This window comes from Chelonoidis abingdonii, chromosome 2 (genome assembly GCF_003597395.2).
Source record: "Chelonoidis abingdonii isolate Lonesome George chromosome 2, CheloAbing_2.0, whole genome shotgun sequence".
NCBI classification, from domain to species: domain Eukaryota; kingdom Metazoa; phylum Chordata; order Testudines; family Testudinidae; genus Chelonoidis; species Chelonoidis abingdonii.
In genome coordinates this window covers 235939875-235964398 of record NC_133770.1, presented here as the reverse complement: position 1 = coordinate 235964398, position 24524 = coordinate 235939875, and the positions used below count along the sequence as shown (strand labels likewise).

General features: G+C 42.7%; 1 protein-coding gene across 15 annotated transcripts in view; it reads left to right on the top strand.

The window, feature by feature from the left end:
• The first annotated feature begins 3858 nt into the window (after positions 1-3858).
• The window catches only part of ASPH (aspartate beta-hydroxylase), a 522004-nt gene continuing 501338 nt past the window's right edge, over positions 3859-24524 (top strand). For 7 of the 15 annotated variants that reach the window (XM_075063044.1, XM_075063048.1, XM_075063047.1 and 4 more), the window contains exon 1: positions 3862-4043. In XM_075063044.1, the coding sequence (XP_074919145.1) occupies positions 3980-4043 (64 nt within the window). In that variant the 5' untranslated portion in view covers positions 3862-3979. Of the gene's footprint in view, positions 4044-18210; positions 18279-24524 lie in introns of all 15 variants that reach the window. The other 8 variants (XR_012655352.1, XR_012655353.1, XM_075063041.1 and 5 more) reach the window with 5 other exon arrangements.

Sequence of the window (24524 nt, the reverse complement as noted above, 5' to 3'; positions counted from 1 at the left end):
AACAGAAAGAGACTGCCTGTCTGCCCCGGCTTCTCTGCCTTTATTGCCAGCTGAGTCTGTTTGGGGCATGGCCCCAGCTGCAGCCACTTCCCCCAATCAGCCCAGGGTTTTACCTTGCCCAGCCCCAGTCGTCTGCAGGGCTTTTCCAACCCCTTCTGGGCTGGAGTGGGTTGTCACCCTGCTACAGTACACTTTGCTTCTTGTGTCTGTGGTACATATCCTCACCAGGACCACTTGTGTCAATTGCATGGGGTAGCTTGTGAAAGTCAGTAACAGCAAGTAGGCATTTTAGTACCCAGGGTAAGCAAGCATATTTTCACCCCCTACCATTTTTTCCATCATTTTCCTGCCCCCATTTTCCTCCCCCACAGCTTTGCACCCTGAGTAACTGTCCCACTTGCCCCACCATGGTTATAGCCCTTGACGTAAGTGACACAATGTCTACACTGACACTGTGTCAACCTAACTACTTCAACTTTGACTTCGTGCCACTCATGGAGGTAGAGTTATTAAGTCAGGGTAATGGGACAATTAGATCAGTAAGAGCAAAATTTAAGTGTGGATACTTCCATAGTTAGTTCAATGTAAGCTACTTTGTATGGATCTAACTCTGTAGTGTTCACCATACCTGGGTGTACAGTAGCAGACAGCATTAGCCAGTTCTAATATTTCTTATGCCACGATTGCAAGATGCTTTTTGCACAGATAACTGAGCACTGTTCCTTTCCGATAAGTAGGGAAACTGAGGCACGGGGACAGTAGTTTCCCCAGGAATTGAAATTGGGGGGGGGGGTGTTTGAATTTACATGGGGGGTGTCAGGGCCAATGAGATATATAAACAAGATATGAATGAATAAAGTAAATGTTTTGTTAGGATAATGCAAATTTAACATAATGATAATGCAAGTTACACATAACAAGTCTGGATTTCTAAAAAATATATATAAAAATTTTTAAAAATGTATTTAATTTAAATTGAGTTTTGAAAAGTAAGCCATCATGGGATAAGAGGGAAGTCCTCTCATGGATCAGTAACTGGTTAAAATATGGGAAACAAAGGTTAGGACTAAATTATCTGTTTTCAGAATGGAGAGAGATAGATAGTGGTATCCCAGAGGTGTCGGTACTGGGACCATTACTGCTCAACATACTCATAAATGATCTGGCAAAATGGGTAAACAGTGAGGTGACAAAATTTTCAGATGATACAAAACTACTCAAGATAGTTAAGTCCCAGGCAGACTGCGAAGAGTTACAAAGAGACCTCACAAAACCGGATGACCGGGCAACAAAATGGCACATGAAATCGAATGTTGATAAGAGCAAAGTAATGCACATTGGAGAACAATCTCAACTATACATACAAAATGAAGGAGTCTGAATTAGCTGTTATCACTCAAGAAAGAGATCTTGGAGTCATTGTGGATAGTTCTCTGAAAACATCCACTCAATGTGCAGTGCCAGCCAAAAAAGCAAACAGAATGTTGGGAATCATTAAGAAAGGGACAGATGATAAGACAGAAAATATCATATTGCCTCTGTATAAATCCATGGTATGTGTACACCTTGAATACTGTGTGCCGATCTGGTCACCCCATCCCAAAAGGGAGATATTGGAAATGGAAAAGATACAGATATGGGCAACTAAAATGATTAGGGGTATGAAACAGGAGGAGAAATTAAAGTGACTGGAATTTTCAGCTTAGAAAAGAGATGACTAAGGGAGAACAAGATAGAGGTCTATAAAATCTTGACTGGTGTGAAGAAAGTGAATAAGGAAATGTTATGTAATCCTTCACATAACACAAGAACTAGCAGGTTTCAGAGTAGCAGTCCTGTTAGTCTGTATCCACAAAAAGAACAGGAGTACTTGTGGGAGCTTAGAGACTAACAAATTTATTTCAGCATAAGCTTTCATGGGCTACAGCTCACTTCATCAGATGCATAGAATGGAACATATAGTGAGGAGAGATATATACGTATAGAGAACATGAAAAGGTGGGAGTTGCCCAATCAACTCTAAGAGGCTAATAAATTAAGATGAGCTATTATCAGCAGGAGAAAAAAACTTTTGTAGTGATAATCAAAATGACCCATTTAAGACAGTTTGACAAGAAGGTGTTAGGATACTTAACATGGGGAAACAGATGTAATATGTGTAATGGCACAGCCATTCCCAGTCTCTATTTAAGCCTAAAATGATTGTATCTAGTTTGCATATTAATTCAAATTCAGCAGTTTCTCGTTGGAGTCTGTTTTTTAAGTTTTCTGTTGCAAAATTGCCACCCTTAAATCTGTAACTGAATGGCCAGAGAGGTTAAAGTGTTCTCCTACTGGTTTTTCAATGTTATGATTCCTGATATCAAATTTGTGTCCATTTATTCTTTTGTGCAGAGACTGTCCGGTTTGGCCAATGTACATGGCAGAGGGGCATTGCTGGCACATGATGGCATGTATCACATTGGTAGATGTGCAGGTGATATGAGCCCGATGGCATGGCTGATTGATTAGGTCCTATTATGTGTCACTTGAATAGATATGTGGACAGAGTTGGCATTGGCTTTCTTGCAAGGATAGGTTCCTGGGTTAGTGTTTTTGTCTGTGGTGTATGGTTGCTGTGAGTATTGCTCCAGATTGGGGTGCTGTCTGTAAGCGAGGACAGGTCTGTCTCCCAAGATCTGTGGAGTGAGGGTTATCTTTCAGGATAGGTTGTAGATCTTTGATGATGCACGGGAGAGGTTTTAGTTGGGGCTGAAGGTAATGGCTGTGGCATTCTGTTATTTTCTTTGTTGGGCCTGTCTTGTAGTAGGTGACTTCTGGGTACTCTTCTGGCTCTGTCAATCTGTTTTTTCACTTCAGCAGGTGGGTATTGTAGTTTTAAGAATGCTTGATAGAGATCTTGCAGGTGTTTGTCTTTATCTGAGGGATTGGAGCAAATGCGGGTGTACCTTAGAGCTTGGCTGAAGACAGTGAATCGTGTGGTGTGTCCTGGATAGAAGCTGGAGGCATGTAGGTAAGTATAGCAGTCAGAAGGTTTCTGGTACAGGGTGGTGTTTATGTGACCATTGCTTATTAGCACAGCAGTGTCAAGGAAATGGACCACTTGTGTGGATTGGTCTAGGCTGAGGTTAATGGTGGGATGGAAATTGTTGAAATCATGGTGGAATTCAACAAGAGCTTCTTTTCCGTAAGTCCAGATGATGAAGATGTCATCTGTGTAGAGTAGGTGCATTATGAGAATGAGAGCTAAAGAAGCATTGTTCTAAGTCAGCCATAAAAATGTTGGCATACTACTGGGCCATGCGAGTACCCATAGCAGTGCCGCTGACTTGACGGTATATATTGGCCCCAAGTGTGAAATAGTTGTGGGTGAGGACAAAGTCACAAAGTTTAGACACCTGATTTGGTATGTAACTAGTTCATAAAACTGGGGGGGAGGGGTAGAGTGTTGGGAAAATAGAAGGGGGGGGTAGGGAAATCACTGCACAGGGATCATTCAGCAACCCAAGTAAGTGAGCATTTAGCTAAGATCAGGGTAACGCTGCAAGACCTGGCTAAACAACCCTACACTGAGCACAGCCACAGGCTGCCACGTCAGGCCTACAGGCCCCCGCCCCTCCAAACAGCCCCGCCAAACGTGCCCCTCGCTGACAGCGCGCGCTTCTCCCACTGGGTTGGAAGTGGAATCCTCGCGAGAGCACTCGCTCCATGTTGCCACGTTCCAAGCGACCGGTTTCGCGGAGGGGAGAAGAGAAAAGCGCAACGTGTCCCGCCCAGTCCTCACGTCTACACCAATAAGACGCAAGTGATACCCCGCCCATGCCGAGGAGAGCGCTAGGATTGGCGGAGGTGGCTATCAGTCGGTATCCGGGGCGGGCCCTTTGGCTGCGGCTGCTACACCCGCAGGGTCAGGCAGAAGCCACCGCTGTGTCCTCGCTCAGGCGCTGGGAGCCCGCTCGTCCCCCTGAGAGACGGTGACATGGCTCCGCGCAGGAACACCTCCAAAGGCGCCGGCAGCAGCCCCAGCCAGGGGGCCAGGAAAGGTCAGTGCTGCGCGCGAGCGGAGCTGGGGCGGGTCCGGCCCCCGTCCCGCGCCGGGGCTGGGATCATCGTGCAGGAAGCTGGGGCGGAGCCGGCGGGGCGCGCCGGGCAAGGGGGTGCCGCTCTCCTGTGGCGGGGGCTCGTCGGCTGCCAGTTCCGCACTGGGTGCCTGTAGGGCAGGCGCTTTGCTGCAGTCTCGGCCCCTGGTGTCCCGGGATGGGGGGCGCCTGCTGCGTTTTCGAAGTTGCCGTGTTCTTGAGTTGGTGGCTCTCGTGGCTGGGCCCATGGCACAGGGCGCGCCTCGCTGGACGCCGGGCTCCTGCGGGTCTGGGGGTGAGGCGGGGCAGCGGGTGTGTATCTGCCTCCGTCTAGCTGCCTGGTCACCTTCAGCCTCCTTCGTGTGTTTACGTGTCAGCTCAGCTCTCAGAGGGCGGGGAGGTAGGAACAGATGGTTTAAATCTGTTACTCAAATTTAATTTATTCCCCTTTTTGCTAGAGTTGAAGTGGAGGAAAAGCTTAGAGTCTGGCTGAGCAAACAGATTCCAAATTACAGAGGATTAATAATGAGCAGAACTGGACAACCAACTCTCTATGTAACTTTTCATGAGTGATATTCCTGAATATTTGGATTCCAATATCTAAACTGTATCATCAAATTTACCTAAATTTGGGTTATTGCAGATTATGTACTGTATGTATTTTAAGAGTTTTTCAACAGACTTTGTATTTGTGGATAATCTAAGCACTGTACCCAGATGTACATACTCTTTTCTCAACTTGTGCATTATATAATTTTAACATGTTTAACAAAATTTTTGACCTCTGCAAAATCTGTCCTTTTATTTTAAAAAGGTCTGGCCTGTATACTTGCACAGGGCACCTTTCACTTGTGAACAGTGTAAAAAGAAGCAGGGGGGTGGGTGCTTAAATCTGCAGCACAATCCCAAAATTGGAGCAGCTTTGTTACTATCTTAAAACAAACAAACAGTGACTAAAGTATTGTCACTTTTGACTATTCCTAATCACAACTCTGTGGGTAGCTGTGTGTAAATGACAGGTCTCAGGTCAGTTTCTTAAGAAAACCAAGAAGCAGCAGAGGCAGGCACTGGACAATGGTTGCTCCACAGAAATGAAAGTGGACTCCTTACATTGCATTAGAAACTAGGTCTCTTTGGAGACAGAGTCCTCACTCCAGCTCCCAGAAAATAGAGGGGTGAAGTGGTCGGGAGATAAAGTTTCACGCTCTCATGTTGCAAAAGTCAAGGTAGAGCCCTCTGATTTGGGGCAGCCCCTTGGAGAGATTCCAGCTAGCCTTCCTTTTCTGAGCAACTAATGGAGGAAGATTTGGCTTCACACCTAGCATTGCCCATGGACAGTGGAGCCAATGAAGTCAGTAGGAACTGCAATACTGTTGAACATCAGGACGTTTACTTAGGAACCTATGTTTAGGGACCAAGGTCTGACTGACTATTTTGGCATTAGTCTCACAAGTAGATAAAATCTGAAACAGTCTGAGTTCCTGAAATTGTTCTACAGAAGTTGAAAGTAGTATAGATTTTGAAGTTTAAACCAAAATTTAGAATTGACTCTAAATAGCATGTGCTTGAAAAGCCTCTACTCCACCATCCTGCTGCAAGGCAGGTGTCCCAAGCTCCCCACTGCCCCAAGTCTGGTGGGTGGAGAATGGGGAGGGGTGTGGGAGGCTCTGCAAGCCGCACTTCAGTGGTAAAAGAGCCACATGTGGCTTGTGAGGCACAGTTTGGCCAGCCCTACAATATAGATACATGGTATGGGGCAGAGAACAGGAAACAAGTAGGGGAAGAAGAGGTTTCTATAAATTAGTCTGAGGTTGATTTGTTTTACAAGGTATTCTTCAAGTGAGTTTCTTTGTTGGTATACATTTTGGAATTGCCATTGGAGTGTATGGGTTGTTACTGACAGCTTCAGATCTTACTATGAAGTAATTGAATGCTATGTTTCTTACATTGAGAAATGATAATGGCTTTCCCCAAAACTTTTTTTTCTACAACTATTCTTGTGTTTCTCAAAGTTGTTACAAGCGTATGCTGGTAGTATTCCATACAAACTTTTACTAGAGCAAGACTTAGTTTTTCTCTTAATAGCTGAGAGACTTTGTACTCTGTTATGTATTTAAATATAGCCAGTAACTTAGTGTATAAAACAAAATGTGGTCTTGGATATGTAACTGATAACTTCAAATTGTTTTGGGCTCGCTAACTTCTGCGTTGTGAAACTGAATAGAAGTCTAACTCAACATTAATAGTAGTATGACACTATCCCTATAGATATTATCAAGTCACATTGTATATATAAGTGAATTAGAAAGCTTTGACCTTGAAATTGAAAGGAAGACATAGTTATAACTTTTTTTATTAAGAATGATTTTGCCATATCCAAAAGAAAATGCTGCCACTTATAAAAACAAAAAACCTTTTGTATTAGTGATGCACTTCAGTGAAATTCATTAGGTATAGAAGATTTGCTGTACAGGTTAGCATATGTCAGAATGTACATATTGAGGGCTTGTGGTACATGTAATAGTTCTGCTGTATCTCAGAGCAGAAAAATTCAAGTGCAGCTTTCCCTGACTTATAACTGTTGTCCTATTTATCAGAACAATGTTCCGTTTAATCCAGTATCCTGTGTGTGACAATGGCTTTAGGGAAAAGGTTCAAGAACCTCCCTAATGGCCAGTAACATATAACCTGAGAAGTATCTTTCTAACCCATGTCAGTTGGCTTAACCCTTCACGTTTTAGGGTATATATGCCTTATAAAACTTTTAGTATTTGTATACAGTAGACTGTAGACTCCCCAATGAGAGAGTGATGCTCCATTGTGCTATGCACTTTACACACACAACAAAAGACTGTGTCTGCACCAAGTTACTTACCATTTAAATATATTAGATAAGATCAGGGATAGCATATTTGTGGGGAGGTTAATGGGTCATTCCATCCTGGAAGAGGTAGCATTTCAGTCCTGTCCTGGAGAATATGTAGATGGGGGTGGGAGGCAGTGGTCAACAGAAGAGTCTCTCTCACTGATGGCTGGTCCTGGGCAGGAATTTGGGCCCGGCTCACTCTGTACTCAGCTCTTTTCTAGGCTGTGGCTGCTTCCTGTCCATCTGGGGCAGAGAGGATGGTGTTGACAAAATGATGATTAGGATCCCCTTCCACCTACGGTCCTGAAGGAGACACTTGAGCATCAGCTGGCAAGGAGCTATGAAAAATTTTGGGGGGACCAACTCTGGGGGTGGGGGGAGCTACTCCCTCTTCTCATAGCAAATGATGTGCTTGGACAAGAGACACATTTATTTGTGTAAGCAGCAGAGAATCCTGTGGCACCTTATAGACTAACAGACGTTTTGGAGCGTGAGCTTTCGTGGGTGAATACCCACTTCGTCAGACGCAACTGCTGCGTCTGACGAAGTGGGTATTCACCCACGAAAGCTCATGCTCCAAAACGTCTGTTAGTCTATAAGGTGCCACAGGATTCTCTGCTGCTTTTACAGATCCAGACTAACACGGCTACCCTCTGATACTTGACATTTATTTGTGTGTGGATGTTCAATCATCTGCCTTTCAGTAGTCTTCTGAAGATCAGAGGAGGATTCTCTAGTTACTTTGGAGTAGTGGAGTGATTAGTTCTGTCCTCTCACTCTTTCTCTAGGACTCTGCAAAGTTCTTTTAAAGGCAAAATTGGGTCAAGCAGGAGACCTTTATCTTGTGTTTAATTTTATCTCTTATTGCAGAACTACAACCTGTAGTATATAAAATGTTGCTGAAGCAAGGCTCGGTACCAAATGACTGGAAGGTAGCTAATGTAACGCTGACTTTTTAAAAGGGCTCCAGAGGTGATCCTGGCTATTAGAGGTTGGTGAGCCTAACTTCAATACCAGCAAACTGGCATAAACTGTAGTAAAGAACAGAATTATCCAGGGCTTTGGAGCAGTGCTCCGGCTCTGCTCCAGCTCCAGGCAAAACCTGCTGCTCCGTGCTCCAGCTCCAGGCTCTGCTGCAAAGCCCTGGAATTATCAGACACACAGAGAAACACAATATGTTGCGGAAGAGTCAACATGGCTTTTGTAAAGGAAAGTCATGCCTCCCCAATCAATTAGAATTCTTTGAGGATATCAGTAAATGTGGGCAAGGGTGATCCAGTTGATACAGTGTACTTAGACTTTTAGAAAGCCTTCTACACAATTCCTCATCAAACACTCTTAAAGAAACTAAGTAGTCAAGGGATAACAGGGGTCCTGTCATGGATCAATAATTGATTAAAAGGTAGGAAACAAAGGGTAGGAATAAAAGTTCAGTTTTCACAATGGATAGAGTGAACAGCAGGGTTTCACAAGCATCTGTTCTGGGACCTGTGGGTTCAACATATTCATTAATGATCTGGAAAAGGGAGTTAACAGTGAAGTGGCAAAGTTTGCAGATGATACAAAATTATTTAAGTTACAGTTACAGAGGAATCTCACAAAAGTGAGTGACTGGGCAACTAAATGACAGGTGAAATTCAGTGTTGATAAGTGCAAAGTAGTGTACATTAGGAAAATAATCCCAGCTACACATACATAATGATGGAGTCTGAATTAGCTGTTACTGCTCAAGAAAGAGATCACTGTGTGTAATCTTTTGAAAACTTCATCTCAGTGCGCAGCAGTGGTCAAAAGTGTTAGCAGAATCTTAGGAACTATTAAGAAAGGGATAGAAAATGAGACAGAAAATATCATAATCTCACTATGCAAATCTATGGCATGCCCACGCCTTGAATACTGTGTACAGGTCTGGTTGCCTCATCTCAAAAAGAACAAGGTTCAGAGAAAGGAAACAAAGATGACCAGTGATATGGTATGGTATAGTTTGGTTCCCATATGAGGAGAAACTCAAAGTTTAGGCCTGTTCATCTTAGAAAAGAAATGACTAAGGGATGATATAATAGAGATCTATAAAATCATGAATGTTGTCAAAAAAGTGAATAGACAAGTGTTGTTTACCCTTTCCCACAATACAAATACCAGGGGTCACCAAGTGAAATTAAAAGAAGGTTTAATACAAATATGAGGAAGTACTTTTTCACACTATGCACAATTAATCTGTGAAACTTGTTGGCGTGGGATGTTGTCATAGCTAAAATTATAACTGGGTTTTTAAAAAAACAAACTAGATAAATTCATGGTTAATAGGTCCGTCAATGACTGTTACTCAAGATTGTCAGGAACCATCCTAAACTGCAGACTGCTGAAAGCTGGGATGGGAAGAGGAGTAGATCACTCTAACTGCCCTTATCTGTGCACTTCCCTGAAGCTCATACAGGCCGCTATCAGAGACTGGATATTGGGTTTAGGTAGCCCATTTGTTTTACCCAGTATGGCAGTTCTTGAGTTCTTATTGTCCTCCTGTATTTTTCTGAGGTCTCCATGCTTCTCTCTCTCTCATAACTTTGAGTTGATAAATCGCAGTATCTTACTCTCCTCCTCCTAATTTGTCATAATCCCTCTTCATTCCCTCCTCTCTTTCCTATCTAAATTCACGCTTATCTTGAAGAAATCCTGATCTATACAGTTTTTTGTGCTGTTTTAACTGTTTTGGTTAGGGTATGATTGCATGTCTCTTTTAACCAAAAAATATTAAATCAGTACAACTTTTTGTGTGTCTGCAGTTATACCAGTATAAAGATGCCTTGTATTGGTACAGCTTTCCTCCCTAAATTTATGGGACTAAGCTATCCTAATAGAAGCACCTTCATACTATATTCCTGAGGGAATTCTGCTCCACTGTGTGCATGCATAATTAATAAGCTGCACATTTTTAATTTTTTTGCGCAGAAAAAAGCTTCTGCCTGAAAGTTGCTGCAGTTCTGCCTTTTACCCACCAGAGGGCACTGTGGTGATAGAACAAAATAGCAGGTCGGGGTTAGATAAAGAAGAGAGAGAGCCTACCTTTTTCACAGTACCTGTCGGGCTGGGTCAGGAGATGGGCTATGGGGAGACAGACAGCATGGGGCTACTGGGAGGTCAGCTAGGGGCTCATACAGGCTTCTGGGGGAGGAAAGACTGGGGCAGGTGCTGAATGGGAGTGGAGGTGCAGGGCCACATAGGGACAGGGAATTGGCTGAGTGGGGGCACAAACACATGGGGATGGGGTGCAGGGCCACATGGGGTTGAGGGGAGTGGGTGTCTGTGTGGGGGTAGACGGGCACATAGGGACCGGGAGTTCAAGGACACGTGAGGTTGCAGGGATCCAGGGGGATGGGGCAGATATGCCTAACTAATGGGAGAGGCTAGGGGTCAGCCAGGGTTTGCATGGGGGAAGCTCCCTAACAATGTCTTCCCCACCAAAACCCGTTCCATACTTTTCCCACCCATGTTCAACAACCCTCCAAGTTCTAAGCTCCTTCCCTTCTCCTCAGCTACTCCGTTACCCCCATCTCCCCAAGCCTTTGCACTGCTTCTGAGGGTTTGGGGAAATATGGTTCTGTATTGTAGTCTAAATACAGTATTACTCGGAGTTCTGCATTAATGTGCCTAGTAAGGAATCTGGTTGTCAAAAAACGTCTCCTGAATCTTTTTGTTGTCTATATTGTTACAGGCAATACTGACACGTATTTTGAAATAAATTACCAAAAATAATTGAAACTGATGATGATATATTGTGTTTTTATAAATAAAATATGCAGAATTTTGCAGAATTTTTTGGCGCACAATTCCTCCTGGAGTAATGCTAGTTTAACTGCATACATATTAGTATGACATGCTACCTTAATTATAGCTATTTGAAACTGTCAATAAAGTGGTACAAATCTGTGCAAACAAGTCCCGTTTCTCTGTTGCCTCAACTCTCTTCTCTGTTAAGGTTGTCGAAGAAGCTGAATTTTTCTAGTGACCTTTGACTTGCTCTTCTGCCAAACTCCTTGTCCTCTCCTCCAGTGCTTTGTGCAGGTCTGCCCCTGCCTACATCTTATTTGGCTTAGCCCCCTGATCTCAGTTGTGCTCTGCTCACCCTTATCCCCTCCTTGCCTCCTAATCTCATCTAAATGCTCTTTCACTCTGCTCCCTGCTTCTGGAATGGCATCCTCCTTTTCTTTAAGCATCCTCACTCATTCTTCCTTGAAATCCTTCCTGACGCCTGCTTTGTTGGCTTACTTTATATCACTGACTTAAACTCCTATACTATATTGCCTCTTCTTTCCCTATTTTGATCCCTCTACACTTTCCTTTGTCGACTTTAAATTCTTGCAGGAAGGGATTTTTTTTAAGAACTCTGTAAAATTAGTGCTATGTAAGTGTTTGCTAATAAGTGTTTGGACTGGTCTAAAGTCCCAATGTACCTTACTCCATTTCTAAATGTTGATGTGCCAGTATTAATTGTACTGTTCAATTATATAATCAGTTCAGTTTCACTTTTAGGTCAAAATGAAATCTTTTCTTTGCAATTTCCATTCAAAAATATGCAGATCTTATTTTGGTTTCTTAGCATTTTTTAGATGGCTGTTACGTGACAGTGACAGAATACTTACTATTTCAACTTCACTAGTTGAACTACTCAGGCCTTTCTATGATACTAAGCTGCGTTATGGGAGTTTTGAAACATCAATTTTAAATTCTGCAGATTCTTGAGAGTGAAGAGATAGATACTGCGTTAACAGGCTACTAGCCGGGCCTCTGATCAAATTGGCACTTAATGTGGGCCTCTAGTTATATTTTTAACACTACTAATTGATCAAAATACTTGGGTTTGGTGCAGGTAACCTTAAACTACCAAATATGCTTTCTGGATTTTCAACATTGCCTTTCTAAACCAATTCATCCAAAAAAGATAGATTGTAACTCGTCTGGCTGATGCTGACATATTTTGCCTGGTTCTGAAAGTCAGTGACTTTGCTTGCACGTTATACTGCAATAAAACCTCTCTACTTTACTCCCTGTCCACACTGGCAAGACACATAGTGCGCTCTGACTCCCTCTCTCTCTCCCCACACTCCCTGTCACACTCTGCTCTAGCTCCCCCATTTGAAAAGCACATTGCAGCCACTTGAATGCTGGGATAGCTGCCCATAATGCACTGCTCCCAAAGCAGCTGCAAATGTGGCCACGCCAGTGCGTTTTCAGCTCTCAGTGTGGACAGACTGGAGCGCTTTCCCTAGCGTGCTCTCCGAAGGTTGATTTAACTTAAAGTGCTTTACAGCTGCAAGTGTAACCAAGCCTGAAGTAGAGGGTTTGGTGGTAGTTATTTAATTATTTCAAAGTGCATAAGTTATGCTGCCATACTAATATCTCTCTGAAAGACTAGTTTTCAATATGAGAATGATATGGAGGCAAGATGGGAGGAAATACAAAAAATATAGAGGAAAAACATAGGGGGGAAAAGAGTTAACTAGATGTATAGCTTTCCATTACCTTTTTTCCTTAAAGATCTATTTGGTCCTATCTTAAGTAGTATCATGCATGAAACTACTAATACCCAACTTTGTGGCACTGTACCAAATTCAGTTTGAGGCTAGACTTAATAAAGCTTGTGTACTTTAAAAATGAGCCAGTTTTTTATTACTTGGCTTACTGCAGTGAAAGTGAAAGAAATTGTCCTGATTTTTCTAGAGCAGCGGTTCTCAAACTATGGGTTGGGACCCTCAAATGGATCATGACCCCATTGTACAGGCCCTCTGCCTGGGGCTGAAGCCTTTGGCATTTGGTGGTGGCCTCCCGGCCCAGAGTAGTGAGGCTTGGGTTAAGTGGCGGGACTTGGGCAGGTTCAGGCTTCAGTCCCCACTCTTGGGATTGTGCAGTAATGTTTGTTATCAGAAGGGGTCACCGTGCAATGAAGTTTGAGAACCCCTGTTCTAGAGCAAAATTTCTTATATTTCAGATGAGTTTTAATGGTATGTGTGTGTGGAGAAGTACTAAGGTAGTCAGATACTTTTTAGATGATGGTTTAAAAATTCTCAGATTTGTTGAATGTAGGAGCTTGTCTACAAGGTGAAGTAGCTATTACGCAAGTACTTTGCATTAGCTCCATGTGCAGGCACTTGTTTAATACTGACACTCAGTGGGATGCTAGTGCAGAATAGCTATTGTACTTTAAATTCAGACCCTAGTTTATTTTGCAGTTGCTCCCCTGTGAGGACAAACTCTGAGAAATCCAGTCACACAGAATTTTGGGACTTATCTGGCCTATCTATATATTCCATATGCATAATTATAGGTTTAACTGATGTTTTTTTAAATGTGAAGAATGAAGGGGATTCTGTTCTTCCAGTAGCTTGGACTGTCTTTGAAAGTAAGGCTGTTCTTCAAAGGCAGACGTAGTGGTTTGGGATACTGTATTTCTTCCAACATCTGATTTAAAATCTGTAATCCAAACTTTTGCTGGGACAACTTGCTAAATGTTGACAGGCCTTGTTTTTAAATTAGAAAAAAATTCCTAAGTTACATGGGCAGTCTTTCAAAAGCTGCTGTTGTGCACATGTAGCCATGACCGGGCACAACTCTGATATTTTTCTTTTCTTTTATCCTATTATATCTTTGTTTGTTTCTGTTTGCTCATGTTTTTCTTCCTGGGTGTCCATGTGTATAACAGAAAGCTGCATACCCTTGTGGATAGAATGGATATTCTATTGTTGGCTTTGTGGTGTTAGGCTGCTTTGAATTCTTATGGCTCAGCTAACTGTTGAGAAGCAGAATATGTTTGGAATAGTAGGGTATTGCCAGAGCGCACATCCATGGGCTCTTTCTGCATAGAGTGACCAGATAGCATGTGTGACAAATCGGGACAGGGAGTGAGGGGTAATAGGAGCCTATATAAGAAAAAGACCCAAAAAATGGGACTGTCCCTATAAAATCAAGACATCTGGTCACCCTGTTTCTACAACTTTTCTCTATCAGGGTTCATGGCCTGAGCAAAGTGTGGCCCAAGATACTTGCATTTGGATGTAAAGACCTAGGGACCATACACTTGGTGTAGTACAATTCACTGTTAACACCTCATCCCGTGCTTAGCTATTTTTATTGACTACCCATTGGAAAGAATCCAGTTCAAAGTCTGTCCTGATATTTAAGGCCTTCTGTCGAATTGACCCTAGTTACATGATTGCCTCTACCATGACAATCATGTTCCACTGGAACCAGTACTGTCCATCAAAGTATAGAGGCTCATGAGTGCAACATAGACCTTTCACAAGAGCAAGACCTAGACTATGGAACTTACATTTGGAAGAGATAAGAATGGCAAAAGACCTTGCCATTTTTTTAGAACGCAGTGCAACCTTTTTTTAAACCTGGTTTTGTTTCAGTAATTTCTTCATGTTCAGCCCCCTTCTCTAAATAAACTCATCAAGATATCTCTCCTACATACTGGAATTTTAGATAGTGTATTCTTTAATTCTACTTCATAGTGGGCAATGACATTTAAATCATTACAGTAGATAATACAAAAATATTCAATTACAAAAGCATCTTTCACGTCTCATTTTATGGAACATATTGTGTTTGTTCTTCTTAGACTATGTAGTAAACTGAAGTGTGTGTGATATGGAACCAAGTACTAGAATTAGCTTAAGGTCTTTGGAAATGCAAAAAAATTCCCCAAAATTATTTCCCCTGTCTAACTCTATCAAGCACTATTTGTGTAAATACCAAAATCCGCGCTGAATTCACATGCAAAAACTAATGTTGATGGAGGCTCTGCAGTGGTATTGTATTTCATAGTTCACATTTTGGGATACATGGCATATTGCCACTGAACAGAAAGACTGAATGATCCAAAAGCTGTTATTTTTGTGGTGGTGTCTGTTTCCTATTGCATTACTGTAACTGTGCCTCAGTGGGTCACAACTGAGAGTGACAAACTCAGGACAGACTGCTGAAAAACAGGGCAAACACCCCCGAAAACTGGTGGTTATTGTTCCATAAAATACACCTCTACCTCAATATAACGCTGTCTTTGGGAGCCAAAAAAACTTACCGTGTTATAGGTGAAACTGCATTATATCAAACTTCCTTTGATCTACTGGAGTGCGCAGCCCTGCCCCCATGAGCACTGCTTTACCACGTTATATCCGAATTCGTGTTCTATCGGGTCACGTTATATCAGGGTAGAGGTGTATACCAAACCAGCAACAAAAGTAAACTTCTGTTTCACCACACTGGCTAACAAAAAGTCATAAAAGCAGTTTCCTTAGGCATTCCAGTTCTTATATCACCACAAAAACACTGGATTTAAAGACGAGTGGTTCTTTACAACCAGTCTCATCAAATAAAAGGTTCTGATCGCAAAGGACCAGCCACACATCCTGGTCAATATATAACTCAGATCTTACCCCAAAATCACTCTGATGCCAATCCTTTATTATCTAGAATCTAAAGGTTTATTCATAAGAAAGAAAGGTGAGAGTTAAACTTGATTAAAAGAAATACATAACAATAAATGCAGAGTTCTTGGTTCAAGCTTGTAGCAATGACAGAGTAAACTGCTGGGTTAAGTCATGTCTCTGGCTGCTTCCAAATCATTGGAAGGTCCTCAATTCCTTAGTTAGAATACTCCCATTAATATAAATTCATAGTCTGGTGGCTGGAGCAGGATAGAGGCAAAATGGAGGGATTTCCAGGGCCCTTTATGTCTTCTGACATGTGGAGGGAACTCCATTGTTTTAAACAAAGCCCTCAGCACAGCTATTGGATAAATTACACGTTACAAGAGAGTGTTTGGAGTCACATGTCCATGCATGAAGGTTTGGACGCAGTAGAAGCCATTACCTATATCTCAAACAGCATGTTTGCAGGACAGTCCATTCAGTTCAGATGGGCATCTCCTGTGGTCCATCGTCAGTTAAGTGTTTCTTCATGAGCTACTTAATTTGAATAGTCCCTCCAAGAGATGCTGGCTAACCACCTTGTGGGCCTTGCCCCAGGAGCAAACATTTGAAATCCGGGTATAGAGCCTATATTCATAACTTCAAATACCAAAAATGATTTATGTATAAAGTTCGCATATTCGTAACTAGCAAATCATAACCATTTCATAGACATCTTACATGCCACATTTTGTACAAGATTTGTTGCAAATACATAACTGGTTGCAACAATGATTTATAGAGTCATATTTCGCTCAGATACTGTCACAATTACAAACACCTTTAGTGTGAATGTCGTGTATTTACTCCTACTTGAAATAATTATTTGCAGTGTTGTTGGAGCTGTGTTTGATCCCAGGATATGAGATTGACAAGGTAGGTGAGGTAATATATTTTATTGGACCAAATTCTGTTGGTGCATGGTACAAGCTTTTGAGCTACACAGAGCTTTTCTTCCGAAGTAGACATGGGATGTCGCATTCTTCAGAAGAGCAGCTTTGCGTTGCTAAAACGTTTGTATTGTCCACCAACAGAAGTTGGTCCAATAAAACCTATCTAGTTTCTCTAGCAATGATTAGTCATACAGACAATTTGGTTAATGGAAGTGCGGGGTGGATGAAACTTTTACTACTTGTCTTTTATCCTTACTGCCACACCATCTGGAACTGCTCCTTAAGGAAAATCCATTTTGCTATTTCAAGGACCCTCAATGTGAGATGTCACATTTGCTGTAGTCTGCGTAATGAAGACAGAATCTTCGTTATAGAAGACCTGAGGCAATAACTTTTTCCACATTAGCCAGTCTAATTAATCTTAGATAAAATGAAAGCAGCATTTATCAGCACTCTACATAACTTTTCAAAAGTTAGTTTGTTTCTAGAAGTATCCAGAATATCACATTTTGTCTCCCCAGTAAGGCAGAAGTTCTTCAGGTCCTCATTGGAGAAGCATATTTGGTAATTCGGGAGATTATGGGTCTTTGATGCAGCTTTTCTTCCACATGTTTGTCATGTGTTTGAGTCATATAGATATTAGAGTGTCAAATACTCTGAGTGTTGTATGTTGGGAGAAAAGGGGAATTATTGCTGTTAATTAGTTAATATCCTATTACACAATGACTTTCCACCTTATGCTGTTGCTAGGTGCAAAGCCACCAATGCCATTAACCAGTTAGTGGTAATGTAGAACGTCCAGCATCCTGCAGTGCCACGGGTTTTTAAGGCCCAGCTTGTTGACAAAGCCCTGGCTGGGATGTTTTAGTTGGGGTTGGTCCTGCTTTGAGAAGGGGATTGGACTAGATGACTTCCTGAGGTCTCTTTCAACCCTAATATTCTATGATTCTGAAATGAAGGAAAAATGGTAAATTTGATCCCTGAGCCAGGGGATTATGGGTTTAAGTAATAAATCCATAATGGAGAAGTACCCATATTTCCTGGGTATCCTACTGCTGTGTGACTCCAGGATAACTACCTAAGTGTGCCAGAATGAACTCCTAAAAATAAGGTCAGGTAGGATGCTATGTTTATGCATAAAGTTATATTGGACACAGCAACTTTTCTGTCTTTATGTTGAAATGTGTAATTAATTAAACTTACTGTGTCATAACTATCTACTAAATTACAGGTCAGGCTATAATGTATACAGAGCCATAATCAGGTTTCACATGTTTGGTATCTGTTAGTTCTCCAGGTGTACGCATCAGCGATTTAAATGTAGGCAGCATCTGAATTTCTAAACTAAATTTCTAAAGCTAAAGCAGCTTTCTTAGCCAAACAAATTAAGGCACAGTCCTTTTTTTATTTCACCCTTTCTATGGGTCATCTTTGCTCTTCCCGCTCTCCCCAAAAATGAAAGAAACAAACTCCTTGATTTTTACAAAGGAATTAAAAGGTAGGAAGAGTAGGTCCTGGAGCACGACTGGAGGTCCAGTTGTATAGGGTTAACTGCATAAATTGAATCTAATGTGAGTCACCTTATTATACAGACATAACTTTGAAAATCTGAGGATGTGAAGTACAGAATCTTTGAATATTCAATTACTGCAATAAACTTTGAAGTAATATACAGTAGTAGTGCTACAAGACAAGCTTATATAAGCTTATATTATGAATTGACCATCTAAGTGAGACCGTTTGTCCTTGCTGTTTCTGTAAACTGAAAGTAAAGCTTCTGTACAGACTGTCACTAAAAGAATAGTTCAGTTTTTAAAAATGTGCATGGAAACACAGTACTTCTGCTTAATGCCCTTGTGAAAAATGTTTTGAAGCTAATTATTTTATTGGATTCTTCATTGTAGAGAACTTATGCAGTGAAGTTCTGATTCTATCCAGGTGGTTCTTTCCTGATGATGAAGATCATAAACTGGTAATTTGTGTGGAGAGCATGCAGTGGTTGACTTTCTCCTCCATCCCCTCTCCCCCCCAAACTGCATCATATGGACTGACTTCCTGCATGGAGAGTTTTTTGTGTGACTTCATTTGAAATGAAAAGCAAATCTTACCTGTATGAACTGCCTTGACAACATTGCAATATGAAGTGATCAGATACACACATGCTGAAATTTGAGAGACTGTAATATTTATACTTTTCTGTTTTTTAATGCTCACAATTAAAGATCCTAACCTGTGCTTTTGTACGGAGTATAACTTATACAGTAGTAAATAAGTTATACTCCGTACAAAAGCACAGGTTATACATAGTGCTGTTGGCACATGACACCTAGTTATGACAAATGTTTAATACCAAACTCTAAGAATGTTATTGAGTGAAGTCTTGTTATGAACTACTGTTTTATAAACTACCATATATACTCATTCATTAGCCTGTTCATTTATAATCTGACATCCCCCCCCCCCCCCAAACGGATAGGTAAAAATAGCAAAAACTATATGACCCTTTCATAAGCCGACCCTATATTTCAGGGGTTGGAAAACTTTGGCTCCTGGCGTGTCAGGGTAAGCCGCTGGTGGGTTGGGACGTTTTGTTTACTTTTGTTTACGTCTGCAGGCACGGAGTACTTCAGCTCCCTGTGGCTGCGGTTCGCTGTTCCCAGCCAATGGGAGTTGTGGGAAGTGGCGCCACAGGGAGCCGAGGGGCTCCATGCCTGCAGACGCTCCAGGTAAACGAAACAACAACGTGTTAGATGTTCAGTTCAGTGATTCCATAGAGTTCAAAATCATCAAATTTTGGTGTAGACCTGTTTATAAGCTGACCCCCACTCTTTGAGGTGTCACTTTTTTACCAAAAATGTTCAGCTTATGAATGAGTATATACGGTAAGTGCTCTTTTAAATATGGGATGATGATTTGCTTTGAGGGGAGAAGAAAGGAATTTGAGTTGTTGTTCAAAATTAGTATGATTACTGGTCCACAACTAGCTAGAAATCTACCATGCCATCTCTCATGCTTAGTACTGTGAAAAGATGTGGACAGTAGTTGGAAAATCTGCTCATGGAAATTGTTTTCTATTAAATGAACTCTTAAAGACTAATGGAGAGAAGTGATATTTTCTATTTTATGGATCAGATGAATGCTTAAGGGTGTCATTTTAAGTTTGGATGCCTAAGTAGAGGCATTTGAAGCCAGATCTGGACTTCTAATTTCCGTGATTAGCTGAACTCAGTAAGAGCTTCAGGTGCGTAACGTTTTTGAGAGTCAGATTGCTTTAATGAAGTGCCAAACTTGACGTTCCTAACTTCAGAAATTTTGACAAAAGCTTGTAGAACACTTTTTGAATGTCTCCGTGGTCTTTGTAATCTTTTATGATTGCAAAATAGTGCAGGGATAATTGAAGTGTAGTCATTAGATGCCTTTTCATTTTAGGTAACCTTTTTTTTTCCAAACCATGGAAGAAATTCAGTCTAGCAAAAGAACATCTCAGCTAGCTGCTCTCCCTTACTTTTAATTGAAACATATAGCTAAACATGATAATAGGAAGTACACTACAGAGTAAGTGAATGTAGAACAAAGAGGGAAATATTTTCTCTCGAATCATGGTGTTGATCAGAAATTGAAAACTTAAAATCCTTGGTAACTAGAAATTGGCATTTAAGGTGCCCAGCGCACCCTGTACATTTTAGATGAGGAACATCTCTATGCTTATGGTATCTCTTTTTATATTTAGTCTATGTACTTATATCACATCCATTCCCATGGCATCTTAATTATTTCCCCAGCGTGGGACTGAAGCCACATCACTAGAGCAAGTAGAAAAATGTCTACAGGAATGTGTCAGTTTTGTCAGCTCTTCTGATAGAAACCAGGCAGGTTTCGTGGCAACCCTCCAGGGAGGGCTGCCACAGAGCTGAAATCCTGGAGACCTGTTTGAGCCATAGCAGTCAGCACTTCTAGGTTCCACTCTCCAAGTTGGGGAGCCTGAAAGCAGGGCTTCAGAGTCTCCAGCCCGCTCAACGATCCTCTTTACCCTCATTTTGTGAGATGCATTTTTTAAATTCTTAATTCCCATTCCATTGGAAGATTTGAGATTTTGTTCTGACGCAGAAAGAATTTTTTTAAAATATATTTTCAGAATTTCCTGCTGAAGGGAAATTCCAGGTTCCAACCAACCCTACTCATCAGCCAAATACAACCAGATACACATCATGACTACTACTTTTAGATACAGCTGCGTATTCCACTTAGGAATGTGCATGACTAGTACACTGGAGCTGGAGAAATTTACTTATAAGTAGAAGGGTGTCACTTGCACGTCATGGCCATATTCCCTTCCTGGCTCCATCAGGCAGTGCCACTCTGGCTCACTCTCAGTTCCTTTTTACTACTCGTGGTTCGAGATGGAGTTCGTTGCTCTAAACCTCACAAGTAGTTGAGTTTCTCCCCCCCATTGTGTATAGTTAGTAGTACACTCAGTGTTAGGGTATGTCTACACTACGGGATTATTCCGATTTTATATAAACTGGTTTTGTAAAACAGATTGTATAAAGTCGAATGCACGCGGCCACACTAAGCACATTAATTCGGTGGTGTGTGTCCATGTACCGAGGGCTAGTGCGTGATTATCCGTGATGTGTTGCACAACTGTGTGCGCTAGCGTATTATAGCCAGTTAGTCTCTCCCACCCATTGGAATTCTGGGTTGAGATCCAATGCAAAAACAAGTCGCGAGGTGATTTCTGAGGTAAATGTCGTCACTCAATCCTTCCTTCTGTGAAAGCAGCAGTGACATCATTTTGTGCCCTTGTTCCTTGGATTTGCCCTGGGAAGATCCATAGCCGGCAACCATGGGAGGCCCATTTTGGTCCTTTTGTCACTGTTACCTTATTGTGTACTGTGATGCTGCTGGACAGTAGGCGGTACTCAGTGCTCGCACAGCAGATTCATCTTGCCTTCGCAAGGTGGCAAGAGACGGTTACCATCCCTAATGCACCATCTGCCATGCTTGTTAATTGGCGGATGAGGATGACAGTTATCAGTCGTTTGTACAAGTCTCTGGCTGTCATGGGTGCTCCTGGCTGGCCTTGCGAGTTGGTGGTGGGCGCAATGGACAAAATGGGAATGACTCCCCGGGTCATTCCCTTCTTTTGTTTTGTCTAAAATAGTCAGTCCTTGCCTAGAATATGGGGCAAGTATACTGAGAACCAGAGAGCACAGCCGATCCGTGGTAAGCCCCAGAGATCCCGCAGAAATGGATGAGCGGCATGCCTGTTGGGTGGTGCCCCAAAAACCCCACCTGCTTCCCCTCCTCCCCCAACCCTCCTGGGCTTACCGTGGCAGTGTCCCCCCACATGTGTGATGAAGTAATAAAGAAATGCAGGAAATAAGAACACTGATTTTTAGTGAGATAAATTTGAGGGGAGGAAGTCTTCCACTGCTATGATAGTTCCAGGCAGTTACAGAATCTTTTCTTTTAGACATAGAAGAGGAGGGCTGGAGGAGCTCAGCCTCCGTTCACTATTGATGAGAAGAGTGGTTACTAGCTGTTCGTGTACCGTTCTGCTGGGAGTAACTGGGAGTCATTCCATTTTACCCAGGCTCCCCAGCCACCTTCCCCGAGGCAGCTAGGAGCACTCCACGGCTGATTATGAGGACAATGATATCAGTCATATTGTACCGGTCTGCCACGGGAGAGGATGCGGTGTTCAGCGCTGGCAGGCACCCCGTCTACCAGGGCAGCACTGCAGTAGACATAGCCGGTGACATTGAAAAGGCAGAAACGTTTTTTCCCCTATTTCTTTCCGCGGGGGGGAAGGAAGTAAATTTGACGACATTACCCTGAACCGGCCCCGGCAGTTGTGTTTGACCTGCAGGATGGGAGCTCAGTCAGAATGCAAATGCTTTTGGAGGGACTGTGGGGCTGGATAGCTGGAGTTCTTAGTCCCCCCTCCCTCCCTCCATGAGTGTCCATTTGATTCTTTGGCTTTTCCATTTACCTTGTCACACAGCCTGTGCTTGTGCCTCTGTCGTATCTAAGCTGGAGATTTTTCAAATGCTTTGCATTCATCTTCTGGAACGGAGCTCTGATAGAACAGATTTGTCTCCCCATACGGCGATCAGTCCAGTATCTTCCCGTACGGTCCATGCTTGGGAGCGTCTTTTTGGGATTTGGGACTGGCATCGCCACTCCGTGCTGATTCAGAGCTCCACGCTGGGCAAACAGGAAATGAAATCAAAAGTTCGCGGGGCTTTTCCTGTCTACCTGACCAGCGCATCCGAGTTCAGATCGCTTTCCAGAGCGGTCACAATGGTGCACTGTGGGATACAGCTCGGAGGCCAATACCGTCGATTTGCGGCCACACTAACCCTAATCCGACATGGCAGTACCGATTTCAGCGCTACTCCTCTCGTCGGGGAGGAGTACAGAAACTGGTTTAAAGAGCCCTTTATAGCGATATAAAGGGCCTCGTTGTGTGGACGGGTGCAGGGTTAAATTGGTTTTACGCTGCTAAATTTGGTTTAAACACGTAGTGTAGACCAGGCCTTAGAGTAGTGTTAATTGTAGTAGTTTCCCTTGGTAATGCCTTTACTGGGGTTTAAACATTGTGCTTTGTTTGGGGGAGCAAACTCCACATGCAGTCCATGTGAAGGAGCTTAGCGTGATCTGCATATTGCTTAAGAAACAGACTCTCGTGGCCTTGGGACCTTTATCTAAAGCAGCACCTGCTTGGGTAGGCCATGCGTTCTGCTTTGGTACCAAAGCCCTCTTTGGTTTGCAGATTACCCTTGGGCTCTGAGATTGCTGCTGCTTCACATTCTGGAGCGAGTGCCTCTTTGAAGAAACAGGAGCTGTTTTCCATCAACTGTGCTGAGGAAAAGATTGCATAAGACTCAATTAGACTTCTCTTGGTCATGGAGTGACTCTTCTGCCTCCCCAGAAAAGCATGGACTGGCATGGAGTTGGTGCTGGTGTGCAGGGGGTTGTGTCTCCCTTTAGCTCTTCACTGGTACCAAGTAAGGAGATTAGAAACCCTGTACCACCGACTCTTGTTCCAGCTTCTGGACTCAGTGGATGCCTGGTACTGATGAGGGACTTGCCAGTACCAACAGTTTCCATGTTTGGTGGTTTACGAGATAGCTACACACTTATTCTGCCTTTTGGTTCTGATCGCTTTGATTCAGGACTTTGCCAGGCTGCATCAGCTATAGCCCCGTGAATTGAACGAGCCACTGAACTATTGGGTCTATTAGTACTGCTCCCCAGCATTCCCCTTTCACAGGGGAACCTTGCTGCAGTTGACACTGCAAAGGCTTCTGTGCTGACTTTCACCATCATCGATATTGGTACCACAGACAGTCCGGTACCACTGTTTGCTTCAGGACCAATGCTGCTTCTGACATCAGCATACTCAGTACTGATGGTACTACTTCCATCAGCAGCACTGGTTCCTGCCTTGTTTTGGATGACAGATGAGTCAGACCTGCTACGCGCTCCCTCTGGTCTTTCTCCACCCTTATCTCTGAGATCCCAAGACTTCTCTGTGTCTGAATTTGGGTTGTCATCCTTCCGCTCTCTGTCGCCTGACCAGCATTGAGGGTTATTGATGGACCGTTACAGGTACCAGGATTGGCATGCATCTTGTGGTCAGGTTGGAGGTACCTTGTCTGGTGTGTAGTGGCCACCAATACCGTGGAGGCCACATCAGAGGCCTCCATAGAATCTATGGGACGCTCCTCAGTCACAGGTGTCCCACTCTTCATCTTTCTGGAAGGCGAGATTGGTCATCTCTGCAAACCTGGTTGACAATCTGCCACAAGCCCAGATGTTATAAACAGATAGTTAAGGGTTAATGCCTCTTTTACCTGTAAAGGGTTAAGAAGCTCAGTAAACCTGGCTGACACCTGACCAGAGGACCAATAAGGGGACAAAATACTTTCAAATCTTGGTGGGGGGAAGTCTTTTGTTTGTGCTCTTTGTTTTGGGGGTTGTTTGCTCTTGGGACTAAGAGGGACCAGATGTCAATCCAGGCTCTCCAAATCTTTCTGAATCAGTCTCTCATGTTTCAAAATTGTAAGTAACAGCCAGGCAAGGCGGATTAAGTTTTATTTTTGTTTTCTCAACTTGTAAATGTACCTTTTTTCCAGAGAGGATTTTACCTCTGCTTGCTGTAACTTTGAACCTAAGGCTAGAGGGGGTTCCTCTGGGCTATATAAATCTG